The sequence below is a fragment of the Colossoma macropomum genome, unplaced genomic scaffold (assembly GCF_904425465.1).
Source record: "Colossoma macropomum unplaced genomic scaffold, Colossoma_macropomum, whole genome shotgun sequence".
NCBI lineage: Eukaryota > Metazoa > Chordata > Actinopteri > Characiformes > Serrasalmidae > Colossoma > Colossoma macropomum.
The window spans coordinates 34,184,448-34,205,903 of NW_023494793.1; the positions used below are offsets into that span (position 1 = coordinate 34,184,448).

General features: G+C 37.0%; 1 protein-coding gene across 1 annotated transcript in view; it reads left to right on the top strand.

The window, feature by feature from the left end:
- Positions 1 to 20,978, top strand: part of slc6a8 (solute carrier family 6 member 8) — a 46,158-nt gene extending 25,180 nt beyond the window's left edge. The window contains exons 5-13 of the mRNA XM_036579340.1: positions 107 to 241; positions 1,334 to 1,437; positions 2,172 to 2,296; positions 9,490 to 9,602; positions 11,814 to 11,951; positions 12,498 to 12,600; positions 12,814 to 12,914; positions 14,165 to 14,335; positions 16,581 to 20,978. Coding sequence (XP_036435233.1) covers positions 107 to 241; positions 1,334 to 1,437; positions 2,172 to 2,296; positions 9,490 to 9,602; positions 11,814 to 11,951; positions 12,498 to 12,600; positions 12,814 to 12,914; positions 14,165 to 14,335; positions 16,581 to 16,721 — 1,131 coding nt within the window. The 3' untranslated portion in view covers positions 16,722 to 20,978. The remainder of the gene's footprint in view (positions 1 to 106; positions 242 to 1,333; positions 1,438 to 2,171; positions 2,297 to 9,489; positions 9,603 to 11,813; positions 11,952 to 12,497; positions 12,601 to 12,813; positions 12,915 to 14,164; positions 14,336 to 16,580) is intronic.
- Positions 20,979 to 21,456: the final 478 nt, after the last annotated feature.

The window sequence follows — 21,456 nt, forward strand, 5'->3', positions numbered from 1 at the left end:
CATTGAAAGATATATATATTCAAACAATTGAAACAAACAGAACAAAAAGTGATCTATTAAACAGATCTCCATCTCATAGTCCTGTATGTGTTTGTGTGTTTTGCAGATTGTGTATTTCACTGCCACGTTCCCATACGTCGTCCTGATCATTCTTCTGGTCAGAGGGGTCACTCTTCCTGGAGCATATGATGGGATAATGTACTATCTCAAGCCTGACTGGTCTAAGCTGGGAGAGCCACAGGTGAGTCATTTACAGTCTCTCTCTCACTCACTAAATCACAGATATACAGACATTTTCTCACCTATGTCATCACGCTGTCATTAGCTCCATCTGTCTATCCATCCACTCTCTCAGGCCACATTCACAAGGACATTTTGGAATCTGTCCAAAAAACACACATATGCATTTCTAATTTGCTGTTGGTGTGATTGTGGCTGGAAATTATGTGTTTCCTTTGTGACCTGAAATCACATGAGTGATTGCTGTTCTTCTCCACAAGAGGAAGCGAAAAATGCATGGCTTGTCCTGAGCTGTCCATATCGATCTTTAATTCTGGATTGTAAAGCGGCGATTAGTTTCTACTCTATATTGCTCAACATTAGTGTGACTGACTTACACCACCTCCAGACCATCCCCCCGTGGGCTGTCACATGGTTATGTCATTTGTACGTTCCATCAAAAGCCCAAATCTGGTTGCCTTTTTAAATTGACAGTGTGCATTCTTGTCATTGAAATCAATGGTGAGAACATTTTTTTTGGCGGTTTCCAAAATGTCCTTGTGATCACTTCAGTCACACAATACACTTTGACATGAAGGAGTGCAGGAAGTAGTGACTGAAAAATTCATAGTAGTAACTGAACAACTCATACTAGTTACTGTATTTTTCCCTCTAGTTACTAAATAATTCGTAGCATTCACTGAATAATTTATAGTAGTTGCTGAATATGTCATAGTACTGATTGTTTAATTGTAGATAATAAATAATTCATAGTAGATATTGCATATTTTATAGCAGTTGTTGAAAATTCTATAGCAGTTACAGAATAATTTTATAGTAGATACTGATTCACTGTAGTTACTGACTAATTCTCAGTAGTTGATGAATAATTCGTAGTAGTTTCTGTGTCATAATCCTTAGGATTAATAAAAGAATAAGCCTGTATAAAATTACAAACTGGAAAGGTTAAGGAGTCACAAGAACTTTACTCTTAAACAGTAAGCCTGCTTAATATAACAACACTGATTTCACATACTGACCCAAGTAAAGTTGAAAGACAGATCTGCTTTTGCTCTAATCGATTCTCATTTTTGTTTCTCTCTCTCTCGTTCAGGTTTGGATCGATGCTGGCACTCAGATCTTCTTTTCTTACGCTATCGGGCTTGGAGCCCTAACTGCACTTGGCAGCTATAATCGGTTCAACAACGACTGCTACAAGTAAGCTATAATGCCAAAATGGTTTTTCTTCTTCCGAAGTCAGCATTTTGGTGTCTTTCAGCTTTTTTTGTCTGTAGATGCCTCGCGTCCTCCAGTTCATTTATGTATCCTTCAGGACTTTCCATTATCAGAGTTTGGGTTTTAATGATGCGCAGGGCTGGTTACGTCTTGCATAATGGCCATGAGGATCACATTAAATAAACAACAAAGCAATGTCTTGTTGCTTCATTTATTAGGCAATATTCATTAGATTTGAATCTATTATTGATGCATCTGAGCAATGCCTTATTGTTTAATATTACTTTTTATGCCTGTCACATCTTAATGTAATCCAGTTCATCTGCCAGCCTGCACATTATTAATAAGATGCTAGAGATGTACAATATGGACAGAACACTGTACTGTCTTTATTCTACTACATATTGCAAATATGATTTGCATTACATACTAAAATATACTAAAACCAATTGATGAACACTTGAATTTTTACATAGTTAAATATTGGATTGCATTATTTTAACCAGAATGATTCATGTTTGTTAGATCATGTCAATGCCTTGATTCGTCCAAACATCTAAACATCTGATTGGTCAGGATGATCACAGCACACAATAAAACATTCAGTGATTGGTCAGAGGCTCCTTCGCATACTGAAGAGTTCTGCCAACAATAATAAACGGATATATCGTGCAGTCCTACGAGAGGCTGACTTTTGTTTTGCTTGTTCTCCTTAGGGATGCATTCATGTTAGCCCTGATAAACAGTGGCACCAGTTTCTTTGCTGGCTTTGTGGTCTTCTCCATCCTGGGCTTCATGGCGTCCGAGCAGGGCGTGGACATCTCAAAAGTGGCCGAGTCAGGTAAGAGTCCAGCAGTGCTCAGTTTTAAATGCATGCTGTATTGAGGGTATGTAGGCTGTTTTGATAAACTGTTTATTTACTCTGGAGTTTCACTGTTCTAGACCCACTGCTATGCACAGTCTCATACTTCCTCTGTTCTAAGAGACCTGATACTATACAAGGGTATATTTGATATAGTGTGCCACCCCAGCCCTTTTGCTAGGACCTGCCTGAAATGATGTGTCTGAATGTGTTAAATAATTCAGTTTGAAATCCAGTTGTTTCCAGTCCACATAGGAGAATGCTTATCCGAGGCTGGGGCTGATTGCACTACATTATTTATGGAATTCATTTTTAATGTACATCTACAGAGTGATGGGGCAAAATGTGTGGTACATGTACTGACCTAGCCGTGCAAACATGTTGACTAACAAGCTGTAGGTCCTGATTTTGTTGGCAATATTCTACATATATCATATGTATCATATGACATCATTTACTTTGGATATTTTACAACAATATGAGTCAGATTGAACCAATTGAGAAATGTTTTGTTGATATGTGTACAGTACTGTCAAAAGTCAGAGACCATCCTTTGTTTGTTTAATTTCTAGTCAAAACAAGCTATTTATTTTACAGCATCAGGAAAAACATATACTTAACAGACAATTACACAGGAGCCTCAACAACTAAATACATTTTACTTCTCTAAAAGTTCAGTCTTAGAAGTTGGCTGCATTTTCTCATGATCCAAGTAATCTCAAACACATTCAGTGATGTTGAGGTCTGGACTCTGGGGTCACCAGTCCATGTTCTGAGAACACCAGCAGCTTCTTTGCTTCATTTGTAAATTATTTGGAGCTTGATTTTCTGCTCTCTCTCAAAGATGAAAGCTTTAACTACTCTTTTTCTGATGGTGACAGTTTTTGGTGGTTTACCAGGTCTTGCACGGTTATTAGAAGCCCCATTTTCTCTAAACTTTCTTCTATAAATGGATAACTTGTCCTTGATGGACTGGAAAGTAAATAAATAAAGGGTGGCCTCTTTCACACAGAATATGATGAGTTAAAAAGTGATATTTGTAACTGCACTGAGGGGATTATTATAGCTGTTTGTGTATCTGTGTATCTTTGTAAATGAATAAGGGTGAATGGAAATTGTCCCAAAATGTGACCATTTGGTATGTTAATTTTTATTTCTGCTGGAATGTGAAAGCATTTGTGTTTTTGACTGTGTGTCTGAGAGACAGAAAGAATGTTTCTTTGTGTATGTATGTATGTATGTATGTATGTATGTGTATATGTACGTATGTATGTATGTATGTGTGTACGTATGTATGTATGTATGTATATTTGTCTGTATGTGTGTATGTTTATATTTATAAGAGAATGCAGAGAAAGAGAGAGAACAAGTTTCCCTGTATGTGCATATGTGTGTATACCCCTATTTGTGAATGTATGTGTGTCTGAGGGAAAAGTGCTCGAGTTATAAAGCCAATCCTCCATGCACTCTACATCCATCCTAAACCACATCTTCATTTATAGCACTCACAAGACAGATGAATGCAGTTTTACCTTTGCATCTTTATCAGCCTATCAGTGTTCCAATGAACTAAAGTGGAAGATTTTAATCATCTCATATTGCTTACAAATTACATCCCAAAGTGTACTAGAGGGACTGGGGAAAGGAGACCTTGCAAATTTGTCCATTCTGTTCAGACTTAAACTCTACACTCTGTGATTTTTGAAACAATTTCCATTTACAGCAGCTATCTATTATATTTACAGTACATTTGTATTTACAGGCCTGAAGAGCATTCTTTCTCCATCCTGAGCCACATTTATGAGGGAATCCATTCTTTACAGTATACATTTTAAAATCCAGACCTTGAATCTAGTTTCCAGTCATAATCACTAGTTAGCTGCTTACTGTAAGTAATAATTGCTCTAAACATGCAATCTGTAATCGGACAGCTTAATATTTTGATACCGGCTGATCTGTTTTGCATTTTAGGCTGTAAATAACTTGAGGCAGATACATGCACAAACACTGTATTTGAATGCGGTTGTTACACCTATACCATAATTATGCATGACTCCTTGTGTTATGTAGCCAGCCGCCTTTAACTTTCGGTATACCACTTTATTTGATTTGTGTTATGTAATTAGGCAACTGATTTTTCATTTAAACTGCCAGTTGGACCAATTAAAGAGCAAGTCATGTTATTTATATTGCTTTGGCTAAAGTACTGTTATTAGTGTGTTCCATGTGTTCCCTTAACTCACACAGTGTCTGAATTGGAATTGGCCACAAAAATTAATGATCAGTGCACCTCTAACTACTGTCATACTTGGCACTGATTGGAAAATTCAGGACCAGAAAACTAGATTAAAGGCCTGGAATAGAAGACCCTGTAGCATGGCTGCAGTTCAGGCTGTCCCAATCTGTTACTTGCTAAACAAGAAGGGTTAACACACCTCCATCCTTTTCCTTCAGCTTTATAGGGAGTGGATTTACTGCGACTAAGGCCACTTTTTAGATAGTTCCAAAATCACAGAGTGTCTTTTGAGCAACCATTTTGTGCCTTTTCTAATATTTCTAATATTTTTTTCCACTGTAATACTTCAACACACACAACTAGGGTAGTTTAGTAAGAAAGTGTCAGGACAGTCCAGGTGCACTCTTGAAAGTTCCTAAAAGGGTTCTTCGGATGCCAAAGAACGGTGGTTCTCAAACTGGTGCTTAGGGTCCCCAGATTTTTAGTTCACTTTATTCCCCCATCCCTCTTTGCTCTGCATTAGGTTAGGGGGTCTCTGAGGACCGGTTTGAGAACCACTCCCATAGAAGAAGCACTTTTGGTTGTCTAAAGTCTCTTTCAATGGATGGGTCTTTAAAGAACCATTTTTGTTAACGAGTCATTTAAAGAACACTTACCAATTCTATACCAGTTAAAGCTTTGTTTCTATAACCACATAACCAAGCCAAGAACCTTTATTGTACTCTACTGTAGATAGCACACCCAAATCACCAACTCCCAGAGAGTTCATACGAGCCAGCACAACCCACGGTGGACTTATGTAGTTCATTTAACCCTGGACATGATTTAATACCAGTGATTTGACTGTGTTTAGTGTGTAAAAGTGTTGCTACCCAGCATGCTTTGCAACAATGTCCATGCATGCATAATGATTTTTAACATGTACCTGTCTGATGGAAAACTTCGAAATTAGTGTACATTACAATCTGTAGCTATTGAGTATCTTTTAGCAAGAAAAATAGAAATCTCCATATAAACCATATAAAACATTAGAATTACACTGTATATATATATATATACTATATATATATATACAATGTAGTATATATATATATATATATATATATATATATATATATATATATGTAAACATAAAATGTAGTTATAGTACAAGCATTTTGGATGGATTTATTTAAGTCAATCTACTTGACTTTTACATTGGAGTAGCTTCTTTATGTGGGCTAAAACAAGTGAATTTGACATTATTTTCAGCAGAATTAAACATATTCAGTGTCCCAAAATGAATCAAATGAGCTAGTTTTAAACTTAGTCATGGGCACATCACAGACAAAGTGGTGGCAAAGTCAGATTAGATCAGGACTGTTTAGGTTCAGTGAGAAAGTTACTTACCTGCCCACCAAACTGCATGGGAATGTTTTTAAACTGAACTTTTATCACTACTCAGTGGATTAAACTTTATCTCAAATAATATATGCCAAGAAGGCTTCATTCTGTTCACACCTTTAAAATGAGTTGTTTTTAACTGTAATGTGTGATAAAATTTTTAATTGGCTTGAAGCGAACAAAGATGCTTTTTGAAATAGAAAATGAAATCATACAGAAAATACTGAGATATTAATTATCCACCTAAACCACTGCAGTAATCAAAGGTCCACATCACTGAGCAAAAAGATCTTCCCTGTGCACTGGAAAAGGCGATGCACTGAATTTGCTTGATTGTCATATGTAAATCTCTTACATATGAGGAAACTACACTCACTGACCCACTTTATGAGGTACACCTGCCTTGTATCTACACTAATTGTTTGTTTTATTAGGTTCACTTATCATAGGTGCACTTTATAGTTCTGCAATTTTAGATAGTAGTACAATCTGTTTTTCAGTTGCAAGCTGGGTGTGCTCTGCGGTGGTGTCTAAACGTGCATGTATTGCACTAAATAGCACATCAAGGATGAAAAAGTAATAGGTGAACCGCTATTACAATTACTTTGAATTTCCTATAACGTATATGTTGTAAAATATGAAGAAAATGAAAAAGCAAATTAAGTAAAGACAGTTATCAGACTGTTTTAAAACACAAAAACATGAAAAGACAGAATGGGGAACACGATAAAAGATATACTGGATACTTGTTAGACACTCCCTTCTGACACCAACACCCCCCCACAACACTCTGGTTTTGCCATGGCTAACATCTGGCAACCCTTCTACCATGTCTACCAATGATCCACCACCCAAATAATACCTGCTCAGTGGTGGTCTAGTGGAGGTCTAGGAAGTTTCTGTTGTGAATTGCAGGTGATACAATACAAATGTGATAAAATACTTTGCTTAATTAAATAATTTCCAGTAAGAAACAATTTTCACATAAGTTTGGTTTATCGATAAACAAAGTTCCCATCTCTAATTAATCTTTAAACAGAAAAATGTTTTGCTGACATTCATAAAATATCACAATTCCCATAGCCTACTTCACAAAAACTTTTGGAAATGTAGCTATTGATGAACGGGTAAAAGGAGGCTAACAGATTACGCAGAGAAACTGATGGACGACAGTCTATAATTGCTAAAGAGCACTTATATAGACAACGAGTGTGGATACAAGGTAATAAAGTGTTAATAAAGTGTCCAGTGAGTGTAAATTATCTCAAAACAATTTGGATGTAATATACAGTATGTTATATACAGTGTATTATATTTATGATGTGCACATTTGAAACAAACTCACTTTTTTCAGTGTATCTCGGTTTGTGTCAGTACTGAAGGTGCCCGTCATCCGTGCATGCTGTGAACGCACAGTCTGTTCTAAAGAGAGTTTCACCTTGCGGCAGTGCACCAGCTCACTACTGAACTTGTTGAGTCTATGGAAAGGACGGCGTGTTCTATGCCCAGAGGAGAGAGATAGAGAGAGAGGGAACGAAAGACAGGAGGAGAGGCAGAGGATGTTTCTTTTCATGAATCTGTCGTGTTACTGAGTTCATAATGTCACCTTCATTCTAATATTACACTGCCGCTGTTGGCTTCGCATAACAAGAAGCAGTGTGCTGTTACAGTGCACTGAAATAAGCAGATTGCTTTTAGTGTAGCACTGTGTGCATGTCTGTGTTCTTGTTTGAGAGAATGAGACAGAAAGAGTGGTATGTGGAGTGTGTGTGTGTGTGTCCTTGTCTGTCCTTGTGGTGTCTAATCTGAGTATTCTATATGAACGCACTGTGGAGCTGTTGTGTGTGAATGTGTCCGCGAGGGAGGAAAATGTAACCTCAAATCTGGTCGTGTCGTTATTGTATGCGTAAGAGACATGATACCTAAACCACAGGTGCTTATTTTGTATTTCCTTTTTCATCCAGAATCCGTTCAGGTCACAGAGTTAGAGGACAAAAGCAGATTTCCCCATTATGCCTTTGATGCTTTGATACTAGTTATCCTTGATTGTCTTCAGTCCCGTTCTATATCTTGTGATTTATATCTATTCATTTATTATCTCTATTATTATCTATATTTTGGCTTTAAGTATTAATTTAAGGATTATCTAACCAGGAACTTTGCCTCTTGAGATGTGCACATCTCGATTTCAAGAGGGGTCCTGGAGCTGACTGCCAATGCAGGTAAACTTCTGATATCTAATGTCAGCATTTACACCTCTTAATACAGCCCAGCCCAAGAGTTGCATATAGATACTGCAGCCGCGGGCCGCATGTCGGCCTAGCACAGCCAGCCAGGGCCTCGCTGTTAGCGTAGCCTAGCGTAGCACAGCTAAATGCCAGTGGTAGAGCTGTCCTCTGATACAGGAGCAGTGCATAGCATGGTGGAAATCCATACCAGGGTACAGGAAGAGACAATTTGCTCAATTTAAATGGGCCACCTACAATATTGTCCTGACAACCCAATCTAACCCCACTAAACCTGATCACTATTAAAAACCCACATTAATAATTCCAACACTAACCAATGAGTGAAACCCAGCAGATCTGTGGCTTCTTACCCAAAGTTTGCTATTTAATAATAGGTTGTTTAGTGTCACTGAGGATCTTTGTCATTGTTTGTCTATGGCCATTTTAAATAGTAATGGCTGCTATAGTTAAGTTCATAAGAACTAGTCCTGTCTGTTGCCAAGTTGAGAAATTAGATTATTTTAATGTTTAAACAAATATTCAGGAAAGTGATTTCTGTTCCATTTAGCATCCAATTATTGTCATATTACAGTACAGCTAAATGAAGATGACACTGTTTTAGAGTTACATCCACCAGCACCATTAACATGGTGAATTTGAATCCCATTTGTTCTCTACAAGTTTAAACAAATTGCACAAAATGTTTAAATTTGACTATAAACTAACAAAAAACAAATAACTGTGGACTTGTGTGGTAAACTAACTGTAATAATAAGTAAGTTGTGATTGTCTCCTCTAAATTTAACCCATGCTCAAACACAGCTGAGAGTTTGATACACGTTCTTACTCAAAAGCATGACAGTGTCCTCCCTTTGCCAGAATCTAACACCAGTAGTCACCGTACGCAAACGCCAAAACAACACAAAACCTTTCATCACTAACCCGCCTGACTGTGAATGAGAACACAACTCTCACTAGACAAACCCAATACAAAAATTCAGAAAAGTTGAAGAAAACCTTCCCCCACTCTGCCCTCTTTCTCTCACACAAACTTTCATTCAGGTGCTCCTTTCTTTTCCTTTCCCTCTCTTTCTTTTCTCCTTCCTCCCTCCCTTACTCCCTTTCTCCCTCCCTACTTCTCTCCCTCCCTCTTCCTTTCTTTCTCTTTCTCTCTCTCTCTTTCCCTCTCTCTCTCTCTTTCTCTTTATCTCTATCTCTCTGTATCTGTGCAGTTGGTGCTGTATGTGTGTAAGTGTGTTGGTGTGCATTGGGCAGCCTGTAGCTCGTGTTGATGAGTGTTTCTTCTGTTGCTCTCCTGCCTGCAGGGCCTGGCCTGGCGTTCATAGCGTACCCTAAAGCTGTGTCTCTGATGCCCGTGGCACCGGTCTGGGCAGCCCTCTTCTTCTTCATGCTACTGCTGCTGGGGCTAGACAGTCAGGTTCGTGGCCTTCCATAAGCTGCAAACATTATTCACTGCAATGTGAAGATGCTTGCCTTGTCTTGAGAGGTTTGACCTTTCCAGCATTTTTCAGCCTAATCTATATCTGCCACAAACAGTGTAGGGAAACAAGTATTCAGACACCTTTATTTTTGTTATTTATTATACTTCGCATATGAACGTCAAATTTAGACACATAATGTCTTTGGACTTTCTACTTATAAATGTTAAAAACAATTATATATTATAAGCATAAACATAAAAAATATATGTTTAAAAAACAAAAATAATAAGAAACTATTTTCACACACCATGTCAAAATGTACATATATAATGCTGCAAAAATAGAAATAAATATGTTCCAGTAGAAATTGTAGCCGGTGTCATTATAAAAGGTGCTGCCATTAGTTGGGAAGATTTCATTTCATTCAGAGTCTTAGCAAAGACCTTAAATATCACTGTCAGTACAATTATTTCGATAATATGCAGTTGGAAAGTTCATGAAATTATATGCAGCCAATTGTCACTGGACAGGTGTGCCATGCAAGATTGCTCACAGTCACACAAAAAAGTTGCAGGATGACCTGGACGAAGCAGGGACAACAGTGAACAAAATCATCTCCATTCCTACACCCCACACAAAACCGCTCTGCTAAAAAGAAGCACAGAGGTGCATGGCTGAAAGATTGCACAAATTATTCCAAGAATACCAAACCCACAGTGCAGTATGGAGGTGGGAGCATCATGATATGGGACTGCTTCTCTGAAAACGGTACTGAGAGATTACACATCATCAAAAGAAACATGAATTGAGTGATATACTGGGACATATTAGATGAGAATTTCATCTCATCAGTTGAATCTGCAGAGAAGATCAAGGTTTCTAGAAGACAGTGACCAGAAACATGCAGCTAAAATAACTCAAGACTTTTAAAATAGGTGAAGGTGGTTGCATGGTTTAGCCAATCTCCTTACTTGAATGCCATTGAAAATTTACAGAGGATTCTGAACATGTCCAACAGAGCAACCCTCATTACCTTGGAGAATTGAAGGCAGTTTGCCAAAAGGAATAGACCAAAATTGAACCACTATGCTGCAAAAGACTAATTACATATTACCATAGACTTCACAAGTCGTAATTGCCAACAACGGCTTTGAAATGCCGTGTTTCAGTGCTAATGTTATTAATTTGTATGTAAAGTATGTACGTTTGATGAGGATACTTGCACTGTGGACACATGCAGTGTCTGAATGCTTGTATCTCCTCACTGTATGTATCATGCTGCATTGCCATGGCCAATCATTTCCTGTAACTGGAAAAGATCAGAAAACATATTGACTCAAAACTCACAGTAGAAGACATTGTGCAGCTCCTGAATACGTGACTATAGAACTATAACCATTGAACTCTAATACAGGTTTCAGGGTCAGTCAGACATGAGAGAATGTCTTAATAAAGATGCTCTTATGACATTTTATCCTACATTTGAACAGCATTTGTTTTATGTGGTCCTTCTGCTGCAGCACAGTAAAAAGTAGTTGCAGTTACTTTCACTTTCCCTAAGATTATCTACTGTCCATGACAGTGAGGCAAGAGTCTGTAAAAACTCCAGCCAAAACATATAGAATTACTACAAATCTCACCTCTGAAAGAACAAATTATACAGATTTACAGCTTTGCAAATACCACTGACTGAAGAATTCATGAAAGCGGCCTACAGAAATACGTTTTGCATAAATATTTGCTAACAGAATTCATCAGCTGCCTGGTGATTTCTTTAGTAACTAACAGCCCATAGAGTCTGAAGTGGTTGATACAGTAGGCTGTAGGCCTTTAGACTTGCGATGGGTTTTTGATTTGCATCTGAGACAGAATGAAGTGAGTAATCATGCTTTGACTAGTAGAGCAAAAGTCAGTCTAAAGAAACTGTTGAAAACCCTTTCTGAAGCCACCCTCAAAAAATCCCCATTGCCTGCTAGACACATTTTCCACTTCCACTTTTGGAGGGAAGGTTTCATGGAGCTAAGATTTAATGTGTTTCATTGCTTTATTAAGTCACCTGTATCTGTAGCTTTGTGTTTTAGATTTGTTTGAGGTAAGATTCTAATCATATATAACAAGATAGAAGCAGAGGATTCTGAAGTGCTTACATGGTTACTTGGTGAAAGAGATAGGTTAATCAATCTAATTTGATTTGTCTTCTTTTACAGTTTGTTGGAGTGGAAGGTTTTGTAACTGGCATTCTTGATCTTTTCCCTGGAAAGTATTACATGCGCTACCGTCGAGAAATTGCTGTGGCGATCTGTTGTTTATTGTGCTTCATTATAGATCTCTCCATGGTTACACAGGTAAATCTACTTTATAAAGTGTTCATTTATTAACTTGACTGAGCTGTTACTGTAAACGCTTTTAGTCCAACCGTCATAGATAACGTTACGGTGGTAATAGATAGTAAGCCTACCCAAATTAGATAATCATTATGACACACATCGCTACTGTCAGGACAAAACCTTATATCTCCATATTTGTTGTTTTTTAGTTTTTGACACAATTTGAAAATGCCTGTTGCTCTTTACATTGTGTGTAAATTTCATGATGAATAGACAAAAATAAACAGCCCAATATGACTTGGAAAAACACTGGTTCCATTGACTTACATTAAAAGTAAAATAGGTTTTTTCCTTCTTCTGTAAAGTTACCATTTTGAAGATATGAGGTTTTGTTCCGACAACAGCAACATTTAAATAAATAGTGTTTGGGGATGGTATACACAATTAATTTGCATTTTAATACATTGCAGTGCAATTATTACAGGATAAGTAATGATTGATTTTCTCTGAAGGACGTTTCAAGGGCACTGACCTTAATTTTTGTGTTTTTCTTTGTATGTCTAGGGGGGGATGTACGTCTTCCAGCTTTTTGACTATTATTCAGCCAGTGGTATGACCCTGTTGTGGCAGGCATTCTGGGAATGCGTGGTTGTCGCCTGGGTTTATGGTAAGAGTTTAAGCTACCACTTAAATGATGATAACTTCCTATTTTAGATTTCTGTTATACTTTTATTTACTCCCTTGATAACGAGTCCACAACTTGTTTACTAAAGAAGATGTTTTCCCCTGCAGTCCCCAGGCACAGTCATAAACTTTCCCTGTTCCAGGAAAAAAACCCTATCCTACAGCTAAATCATGGTCCTACTGTGTTTGTCTGCAGGTGCTGACAAGTTCATGGATGACATCGCCCGTATGATCGGTTACCAGCCTTTCCCTTGGATGAAGTGGTGCTGGTCGTTTATTACTCCATGTGTTTGCATGGTGAGAGTCAGTTTGGATAAATATATCCAGCTCTTTTGGCTCTAAGTGTACATCTAAGCCAGTTCTCCGCTCTCTGGCTCTCTCACTCCCAGAGAGCCAGAGCACTGTTTCAGTTTGTGTTTCCTGCTCTAAAACTAAACTAGGGCAACGTCTGAGACAATACACATACAGCTACAGTAGATGGTTTACAAACTTTGTACCCAGCAGAAATAAAATACCCATAATGCAGTGTGTTGTATACCACAGAATGTGACTTCTGTTGCAGATTAATGATCAAACAAAAAGAACTTTAGTGTGTGAAACTGTTTACTTAAATCATGAATATTGTTCCTTATTATAGTGTTGTTTAATAGTGCTCCCAATTTTCCATTCGAGGGAAAAGTGATTCTGTTCATTTCTGTTCCCTGTAATAGTGTTCTGTATGTATTTTATAATGTTCCAATGTAGGGAATAGCGACTAGGGGACAATAACTGTTCCCTATAATAAAGTTCTACATACTGCTCCAAAGTAGGAAATAGTGATTAGGGGACAATTACTGTTCCATATAATAGTGTTCTTTATAGTGGTCAGATGTAGGGAATCACGATTAGGGGACTATTACTGTTCCCCATAATAGTTTTCTATATTGTGCTCAGATGTAGGGAATCGTGATTAGGGGACAGCTTCTGTTCCCTATAATAGTGTTCTGTATAGTGCTCAGATATAGAGAATCGTGATTATAGGACAGTCTCTGTTCCCTATAAGAGTGTTCTAGATAGTGCTCTTGATTTTCTAATGTAGGGAATAGTGATTAGGAGACCAATTTAGTTCCCTATAAAAATGTTCTATATAGTGCTATCATGTAGGGAATAGAGATGAAGGGATGATTTCTGTTCTCTATTATATTTTTATTTACTGCTCCAGTGAAGGAAATGGGGATTTGGGGGCCTTTTATTTCCATATAATAGCTTTTAATAGTGCTTATGATTTTCCAACGTAGGGAACAGTGATTAGGGGACCGTTTCGAACACAGCATGAAGTGCTCTCTGAGACAGAGGAGCTGAGGTTAACTGTGACTAAAAAGCAACCTTTTCACCTCATAGAATACTTGTGTTTAATTATTAAACGTTGAGGTAGCAGATTCAGCTTCTGCTGTTAGACAATCAGTAGACCAGAGGTGTGAAGTACAGTGTTGAGTACATTCTGTTCTTTTTTTAGAGTTGGCACTGAACCTGTTTGTGTTTTTCTCTTTCTCTCTCTCTCTTCTCAGGGTATATTTCTGTTTCACCTGCTGAACTACAAGCCTCTTACCTACAACAATGTGTATGTGTACCCGTGGTGGGGGGAGGTGATTGGATGGTGTCTGGCTCTCTCCTCCATGCTCTGCATCCCTGTTAGCCTCGTCTACAAGCTCTCCGGAGCCAAGGGAAGCTTCAGAGAGGTGCGGCCCACACATGTTCTGATTTCAGCGTGCACAGTGAAATTGTTCCTGATAAATGAATCTCAGAGGGCATTAGACATAAATTAACTGTAAATCTAAATAACCTGTTAACATTCCAGCACTTTATATTTTCCACCAGAAAATCATGCCCAAATCTCAAGGCTTTCTACTCAGACAGTACATTTTAAAAATGTGTTGTTTTACCTGGCTGAGCTAATTAAACTTCTAAAAACAAATTAGCAGAGCAATAATCTGTGCGTTATGTTCTGTTATTATTTATGAGTTTTAAGGCAGCAAGGTTACTTACTTTTTTAAAAGTTAAAACACAATAATTTTTTATACAGTGTTCATCATTTAGAGGCAATTTTATAATGTAAAGTTACAGTGAAGCCCTCAAAACTGCAGTAAAACATTTAATTTGGTACAATTCTTCTGTAGATAATTCATGTTTTGTTTCACATCAAGCCACACAGTAAAACCACTAGCATTATATTAACTAGTATTGACCCCCATTCAATTGACTTCCATTCTTTTGACTATATAACTTACATATTAGTTTCATGGTAGTTACTGAATGACTAATAGTTAATGAGCAACAAGCTTTAAGATTAATAACAGAATAAGCCTTAAGAGTAAAAGGGCTTAAATCTTACTGTCCAGTGGACACAAACCTAATTCAACAGTGAGGATTCAACTGTGCAGATTTTAATGAGGCTTGGGGGCATTGCTTAGTTGTGCCCCTTAGCCCACTTGAGTCAAATTCAACTCATCTGTGCTAAATTTAACTCTGGACCAGTATGTTTCACTCCACAGGATGTAAATGAAAACTGGCTAGTTTTACTGTGTACACAGTGGCTAGATAGTGTGATGAAGTTGTACTGTGCTTGCGCCCACAATTCCCTGCTCGGCTGCATATTTTTAGTGTCAAACCAAACACTTAAACCAACAAATGCCAATGTGCACCAATCATCTAAACACAATATTGCAATAGAGCCAGTTGCATGAGTGTTTTTTATTTGGGTCAGCAGTTCCTTGGTGACTCATTGGCATATGAAAGTATTGTGTTTAATTGGGGTAAGTGGGCTAATGGCTTGCCATCGATTTTTACTGGAAATAGAATATAATGCCTTCTCTGCAACGGTGTTCAGCCCAAACACAGCCAGAACAGCAGTTGGGAATTGTAAAAAAAAAATCACCTAACACTTTTAAAGGAAGGGAATTAATGGAAAATACTTTGGTGGGAAACCCCTTTGACATACTGCATGAAAAAAAAATCCCAGGAGACATTAAAAAGAGAAGTCCAGCATTTCGTCCATCTGATTCCCACTAAAACAGGCATGAAGAGCGTGGGCTTCTGCTTGTGTTCCAGTTATCAGTGATTTATTCCATTTATCTATTCTATTTATCATCAGAATTCTATGAACTTCAAACCACCATCTGCAGATAAGGTGTAATTTATAGCTCTTTCTGGACTGCAGCACTAAATTATGGCATTCTGATAAAAGTGTACGAAAAGTGTGAATAATTCAGTTTGAGTTGGTAGAATCCTTAACCTACATTTGTCATCGTAGCTCTTCTGGTTGAAGTTTCTAAAGAGCCTTTTAAAAACACCCCCTAAGTCTCTTGTTACATTTGAAAATTTGGGAAAAAAGGGAAATGGCCAGATTGTAGGCCCTACGTGCCATTTTGGGGGTTTCCTCACTCTCTGCACCTTTAAATTTGTACTCAGTCTGAACTATATGTCCATCTCAAAAAGTCTTACTGTACACTGGAAAAAGTGATGCATCAAATTTACATGATTCATAATTCCTACATGAATAAAAATATACTACATCAATATTCCTGCAGAAAGATATATTTTACTCATGGAAATTGCAGTTTTATACAAAAGCTTGTACTACACACCCTCTACAAGGAGCAAATAAATATTTTAGTGCACAGTTTCTATTGATTTGCTGAGCTTGACATAATGGAAGAAATAAAACATAAAATATAAAAAGTGCCATAACTTTTGCCCAGGCCACGTTTTATGTTTTATTTTTTCCCCAATATGTTAAGATTAGCAAATAAACAGTAACCTTGCACTAAAATGTGCAGATGATTTCTCTCTTTAGGATGTTTTAACCTTTTTTTTCTTGTAAAATCAACATATAAGGGGTGGCTGAACTTTTTCATATCTGCAACATTTGAATTGTTTTTTAGTGTATAAAGTCACTTAATTGATGGTATTATTCTTTATCTACAGCGTTGGGAAAATCTGACCAAACCAGTGTGGGGTGCCCATCACCTGGAGTACATGGCGCCTGACACAGACATCAAAAGCCTGGCCTCCCTGTCCCCAGGCACTGAAGAGAACAAGGTTATCATCTTTGAGAGCGTCATGTAGACTGATCATCTGCAGGAAAGCCCACACCTGCCCTCCAAAGACAAGCTGCTAGTAACGACTTTTTATTGCAGTTCAATTAGGGGTGCACAATGTGTTGGCGAAAATGTAATGTAATTATTTTTAACGGTCTTATGTTGTAATAACAGCCCATAATTTAGCCCTTTTTTAGCTGACACACACAGAAACAAATAATCACTAGTGCTAGGCACCTCCATACTATTTAGCTCTTTTCAAAAGGCTAGCATGGTGGGTAACACTGTCCCACAACCTCACAGGATTGATTCCCTGTCCAGACAGGAACACCAGATTCAGCAGAACCAATGAGGGCTTGGGCTGAACTACTAATGCTACATTCTGTTAATGTACGTGTCAGCTATATGTAAAATATTTACATAAAATAATGTAAAGGTTTACAGCGATTGTCATGTCTGATTTAGCATCTCACAGCTATGTAAGAGTAATCAGTGTTTAATTATGATAAATTAATGTGTTAACCAACTAATCATTAGTATTTTAATGTTATGTTCACTGCACTTCATATATGGACTTTAGATTGAACTCATAGAGCAAAAAGTTAAAACTCAGTTCTTGATAACGGTATTGTCCATAACAATTAACGGTTGTTGTTATCGGGCCAGAAATTCCATATCATGCATCCCTAATTTAAACTGATTTCTAACCTTATAGAAACTGTCAGAGCAACATGATATCTTTAATGCAAGAAGGAGTTTACGGGAAGCTGATGGCTAATTCACTCCACTGCTGCTCCTTCTCTCATTCACAAAAAAGTACTGAGTGTATTCAGCAGAATGTGCACTGTGTTTAAATTTAGCTGCACACTAACAGCTTGTCATTGGAAAGGCGCTCGGGTCAGGCAGGGCAGAAACAGCAGAGGTGTAGCTCATCTTCACCATCACCTCCTCACCTCTCAGAACAGGGCAGAATTCCCACAGGCCACTTCACACAGGTTTCCTTTACAATCACACAAACCAGCTATGTGTGCTTCAGATGAGGGGAGTTATAGGGCAGCACAAGGAGAGGTATTGGCCTGTCCAGCACAATCTACAGACTTATTAATGACCATTTAGGCATAGATGTAGTTGGGGCCACTACATTTAAAAGTAAGGGCCAAAAAAGTCATATCTATGATAACGTTGTTCCTAAGTATCTTTTAATACAGTATTAATTTTAATATGTATTTATGTAAATTGAGGCTACAGTCATATAAAACGTAAGGCTTTTATTCTGTAGACTTTACACTACTAAAAACTTTAAATTTACTAAAAACTTTGAAGGTCTTTTTTACATTTTGTTTCTATTTTTCCTTTGTTGTTTATCTTTATTACCCGTTGAGGTTAAAAAAACAGCCGTCCAGTAATAATATTGTAAATAAGTTGTTTCAGATGGATAAGGCCATATTAAAAGTTCGTAAATCTCCTTTTTATTGCCGACTTGAAGTTTTATTGAATGTGTCTGCAAGCAAGATGTGAGACATCAACATTGTGTGTAACACACAATTCAGTTTAACCCGTGTGCCAAACAGCATGCTTTTTTTCCATCTCTGTTCAGAGAATGGATTTGGTTGCCATAAACAATCGAGATTTTATCTGCCTAGTTAAGAATATACTGTATTTGTGCTATGTCTTGTCAGTAAATGGTTTTGGTGATATCTAAAACAGCTATCCTTGCAGAGGTGAGGCAGCTGTTCTTAATGAGGGAAATGGACCTTTTGTGAAGGTGCCTATAAACCACAATGATCAGTGCTGCACTTTTTTTTTCTTTTCATATTGGATCTTTGTAAATATATATGATTTGAACACTAAATTTTGATTCAGTCTGGAATTAAAGCAGAGTCGGTTATGGTGTGACTTATGCTTACTTTGTAATCTTGAATAAAATGTAAAAAAAAAATGTGGCTATTACAGAGCAGTGATTTTGGGACATTTAAATTAAATCAGTAAACTATGAACAGATTAGATGACCATAAATGTACAGTATATGAGTTTAGAGCAGGCTGTATGAAGGTGGGAGGGAAAATTGACCACCACAGAAAGCAACTGCAGGGGCTTTTTGCCAATATCAGTAGTGCTCTATAATAATAATAATAACAAATAAATTCTTTAGCTTAAGGCCTCTGCAGTCATGATTTACAGCATAAGCACCAGAGGTGACAGTTGCCAAACTTTGCCTTTTATTGTTTGTCTTAAGAGCCCATTGATGAGCGTTAATAGCCAAGTTTCTAGCAGGCCTTTCAATGAACCGGCCTAATCACAAAGCTGTGGGAATTCTGCCCTTTTTCTTTATGATAGAGAATACACTAAGCCATTATAACGTCATTGTAGAAATATTTAGAATGTAAAAAAATAGGTGAAATAATGTAAGACTTCAAAATACATTTGCACATTGTTGTAAAAATAATCTCGCTAGCACTTTTTAATCGTGTTAGGATAAGACTTTTTTTGTTTGTTTAAGTTTTACATATTGTGAAATAAATCAGAGATTTATTTTGTGAAGGCTTTTATTTTGCTGATATACACACAAAAAATCTCTCTATATATACTATAAATATGTATTGAATATCTGTGTGGTATATTTTAAAAGTTTGCTGCAGTATGAATTTCGAAATTTTTGATAAAGAATAAACTTTTGGAAAGGGAGTTGTTAACGAATTGCTGCAATGCCATTGCAGAGAGGAATATAAGTCAGCACATTGGATTGATTTTATTATAAATATCAAAAGCTTGTGTGTATTTGTGTGTGTTAAGTACAGTATTTTCTGCTGACCACCCAGGGGCCAACTTGTGATAATATTATTTACTTTCCATTTTGTATAAATTGATGAAAATGAAGAAAATTTCACCCTGCTGTGATTGAAAACAGTTCTCTACAACATAAATGTGTAATTCAGAAAAAGTTGTAAATTGGAATTTTATTTGTTTATATTTATTTGACAAGATGTTAAATCTGTGATTGGATTCACGGTTCTGTTCTTTGTTCTATGAACAGATATATGCCTTCAGCACAGTTTCCATTGAAATGACTATAATCCCTTAGTGCCCCTTAGTCAGAGCATGCTAGCCTTGTGCTAGCTTGGAGTTCATGGCCTTTTGATTAGACCAAAACCAGCAAAACTGCCCATAATGATGACCGATCACAGGTGTTGTGTTGGTCATTATGACACACTAAAGTCACTTTAGAAGAGTTTTCCCCCCATTTACAGTCCTTTTGTCCAAACAGGTCCCTGGGTTGGTCACTTAATATGTTACGTAGTCATTGTGTGTCGAAAACAAAAATGAAATGTACATTACCAAAAAAAAAAGAGAAAAAAATGGTCATTTCATTTTTTGTGCTCTGCCAAATTGTTCTTGACAGTATCTTTGTCCCAAAGACTTGCTAACAGAAAACTATAGGGTGTATGTAGTCTAGTTAGTCGTTTGGATTAAAAGGGAAAGATTTTAGAAATAAGTTCTTTTAGATATTTTAGAGTGCAAATTTTACATTCACATGATTAAAACACACATTTTCTACAATGTTACACTTTACTATAAAGGGAGACAGCTCTTACTTTTAAATATTATAAATTAATTTGCTAAAAAAAATCTCTTTGTTTTAGTAGAGCTTTGAAGTACCTATAATAATTATTAATATTATACAGTACTAATAATTAACCAGTGTTATCCAACCGAATATACTATATATGCCCTAAAACAGAATCTTTTCCAAAAATGTACTAAATATCTCACTGTATGTTCATGTAATCAGACTTACTTAATGAAAACAATAGAATTGTTTATGAAGTTACTCCGGTACTCTCACATAAAGTGATGGATGATAAAAAAAAGGATAAACTAAAAAACACTCTGCCATGCTACTAGGGACATACTGGGTAGAATATAGGCATAGAGCACGTAAGGTTTTAGTGATAGACTGTAAAAACCCTTTGGATGAGGATACTGTCTAGAAGGTTCTCATTAGCACTGTTGATTTGGTGATTAATTCAGTGAAATCTTTCATTGTTGTGCTTTGTAACATACTGTGAGCTGTAGCCATGGTCTTCCATTCGTCAGCTGAAGTAGTAATAATAACAGAAATGAAGACTTGTACAGTAAATGTCATTGACCACGCAGGAGTTGATCACTCATCTTGCGGTATGCCTCACCATGTAAAGGGCTTCATGCTTTATACCACTGTGATTGTGCTGAAGATCCACTCGCCCATATCAAAGCAACAAATGGCAATAAACTAACTCCATGGGAACATGATGTGTGTGTGTTCCTTTTGACTCCGCAGTGGTAGAAGATGTTTTGTGGATTTTCTAAGTGAAACGAAGTTAACGCATCCTCTACATAGAACAAACTTTCTTGCCAATTTTAGTGCACAATTTCTACATTTTGAGAAAAAAAAAACATAAAATGTGCTGTAGCTTTTCCACAGGCCAAATTGTGTATTTTTTTCCAAAATATGTTAAATGCAGCAAGTAAACTGTAGTAGTGCATTAACGTATTCAGAAGTGTGTTCTCTGTACTTATTTTCACACCCAAACTTCTGCAAATATATTTCTCTGAGGTTTTTGGATGATGCAGAAAAAAGATTTTTGGTTCCCTGAAGAACATTCCAATGGATGCTTTAAGATATGCGAGTGTAACGGTTTACACAATGTAAAGGTTCTAAAGCAAGGGTGACCAAACAGATAACTATAGTTTCATTAAAAATTAATTAAAAAGAAAATAAGAAT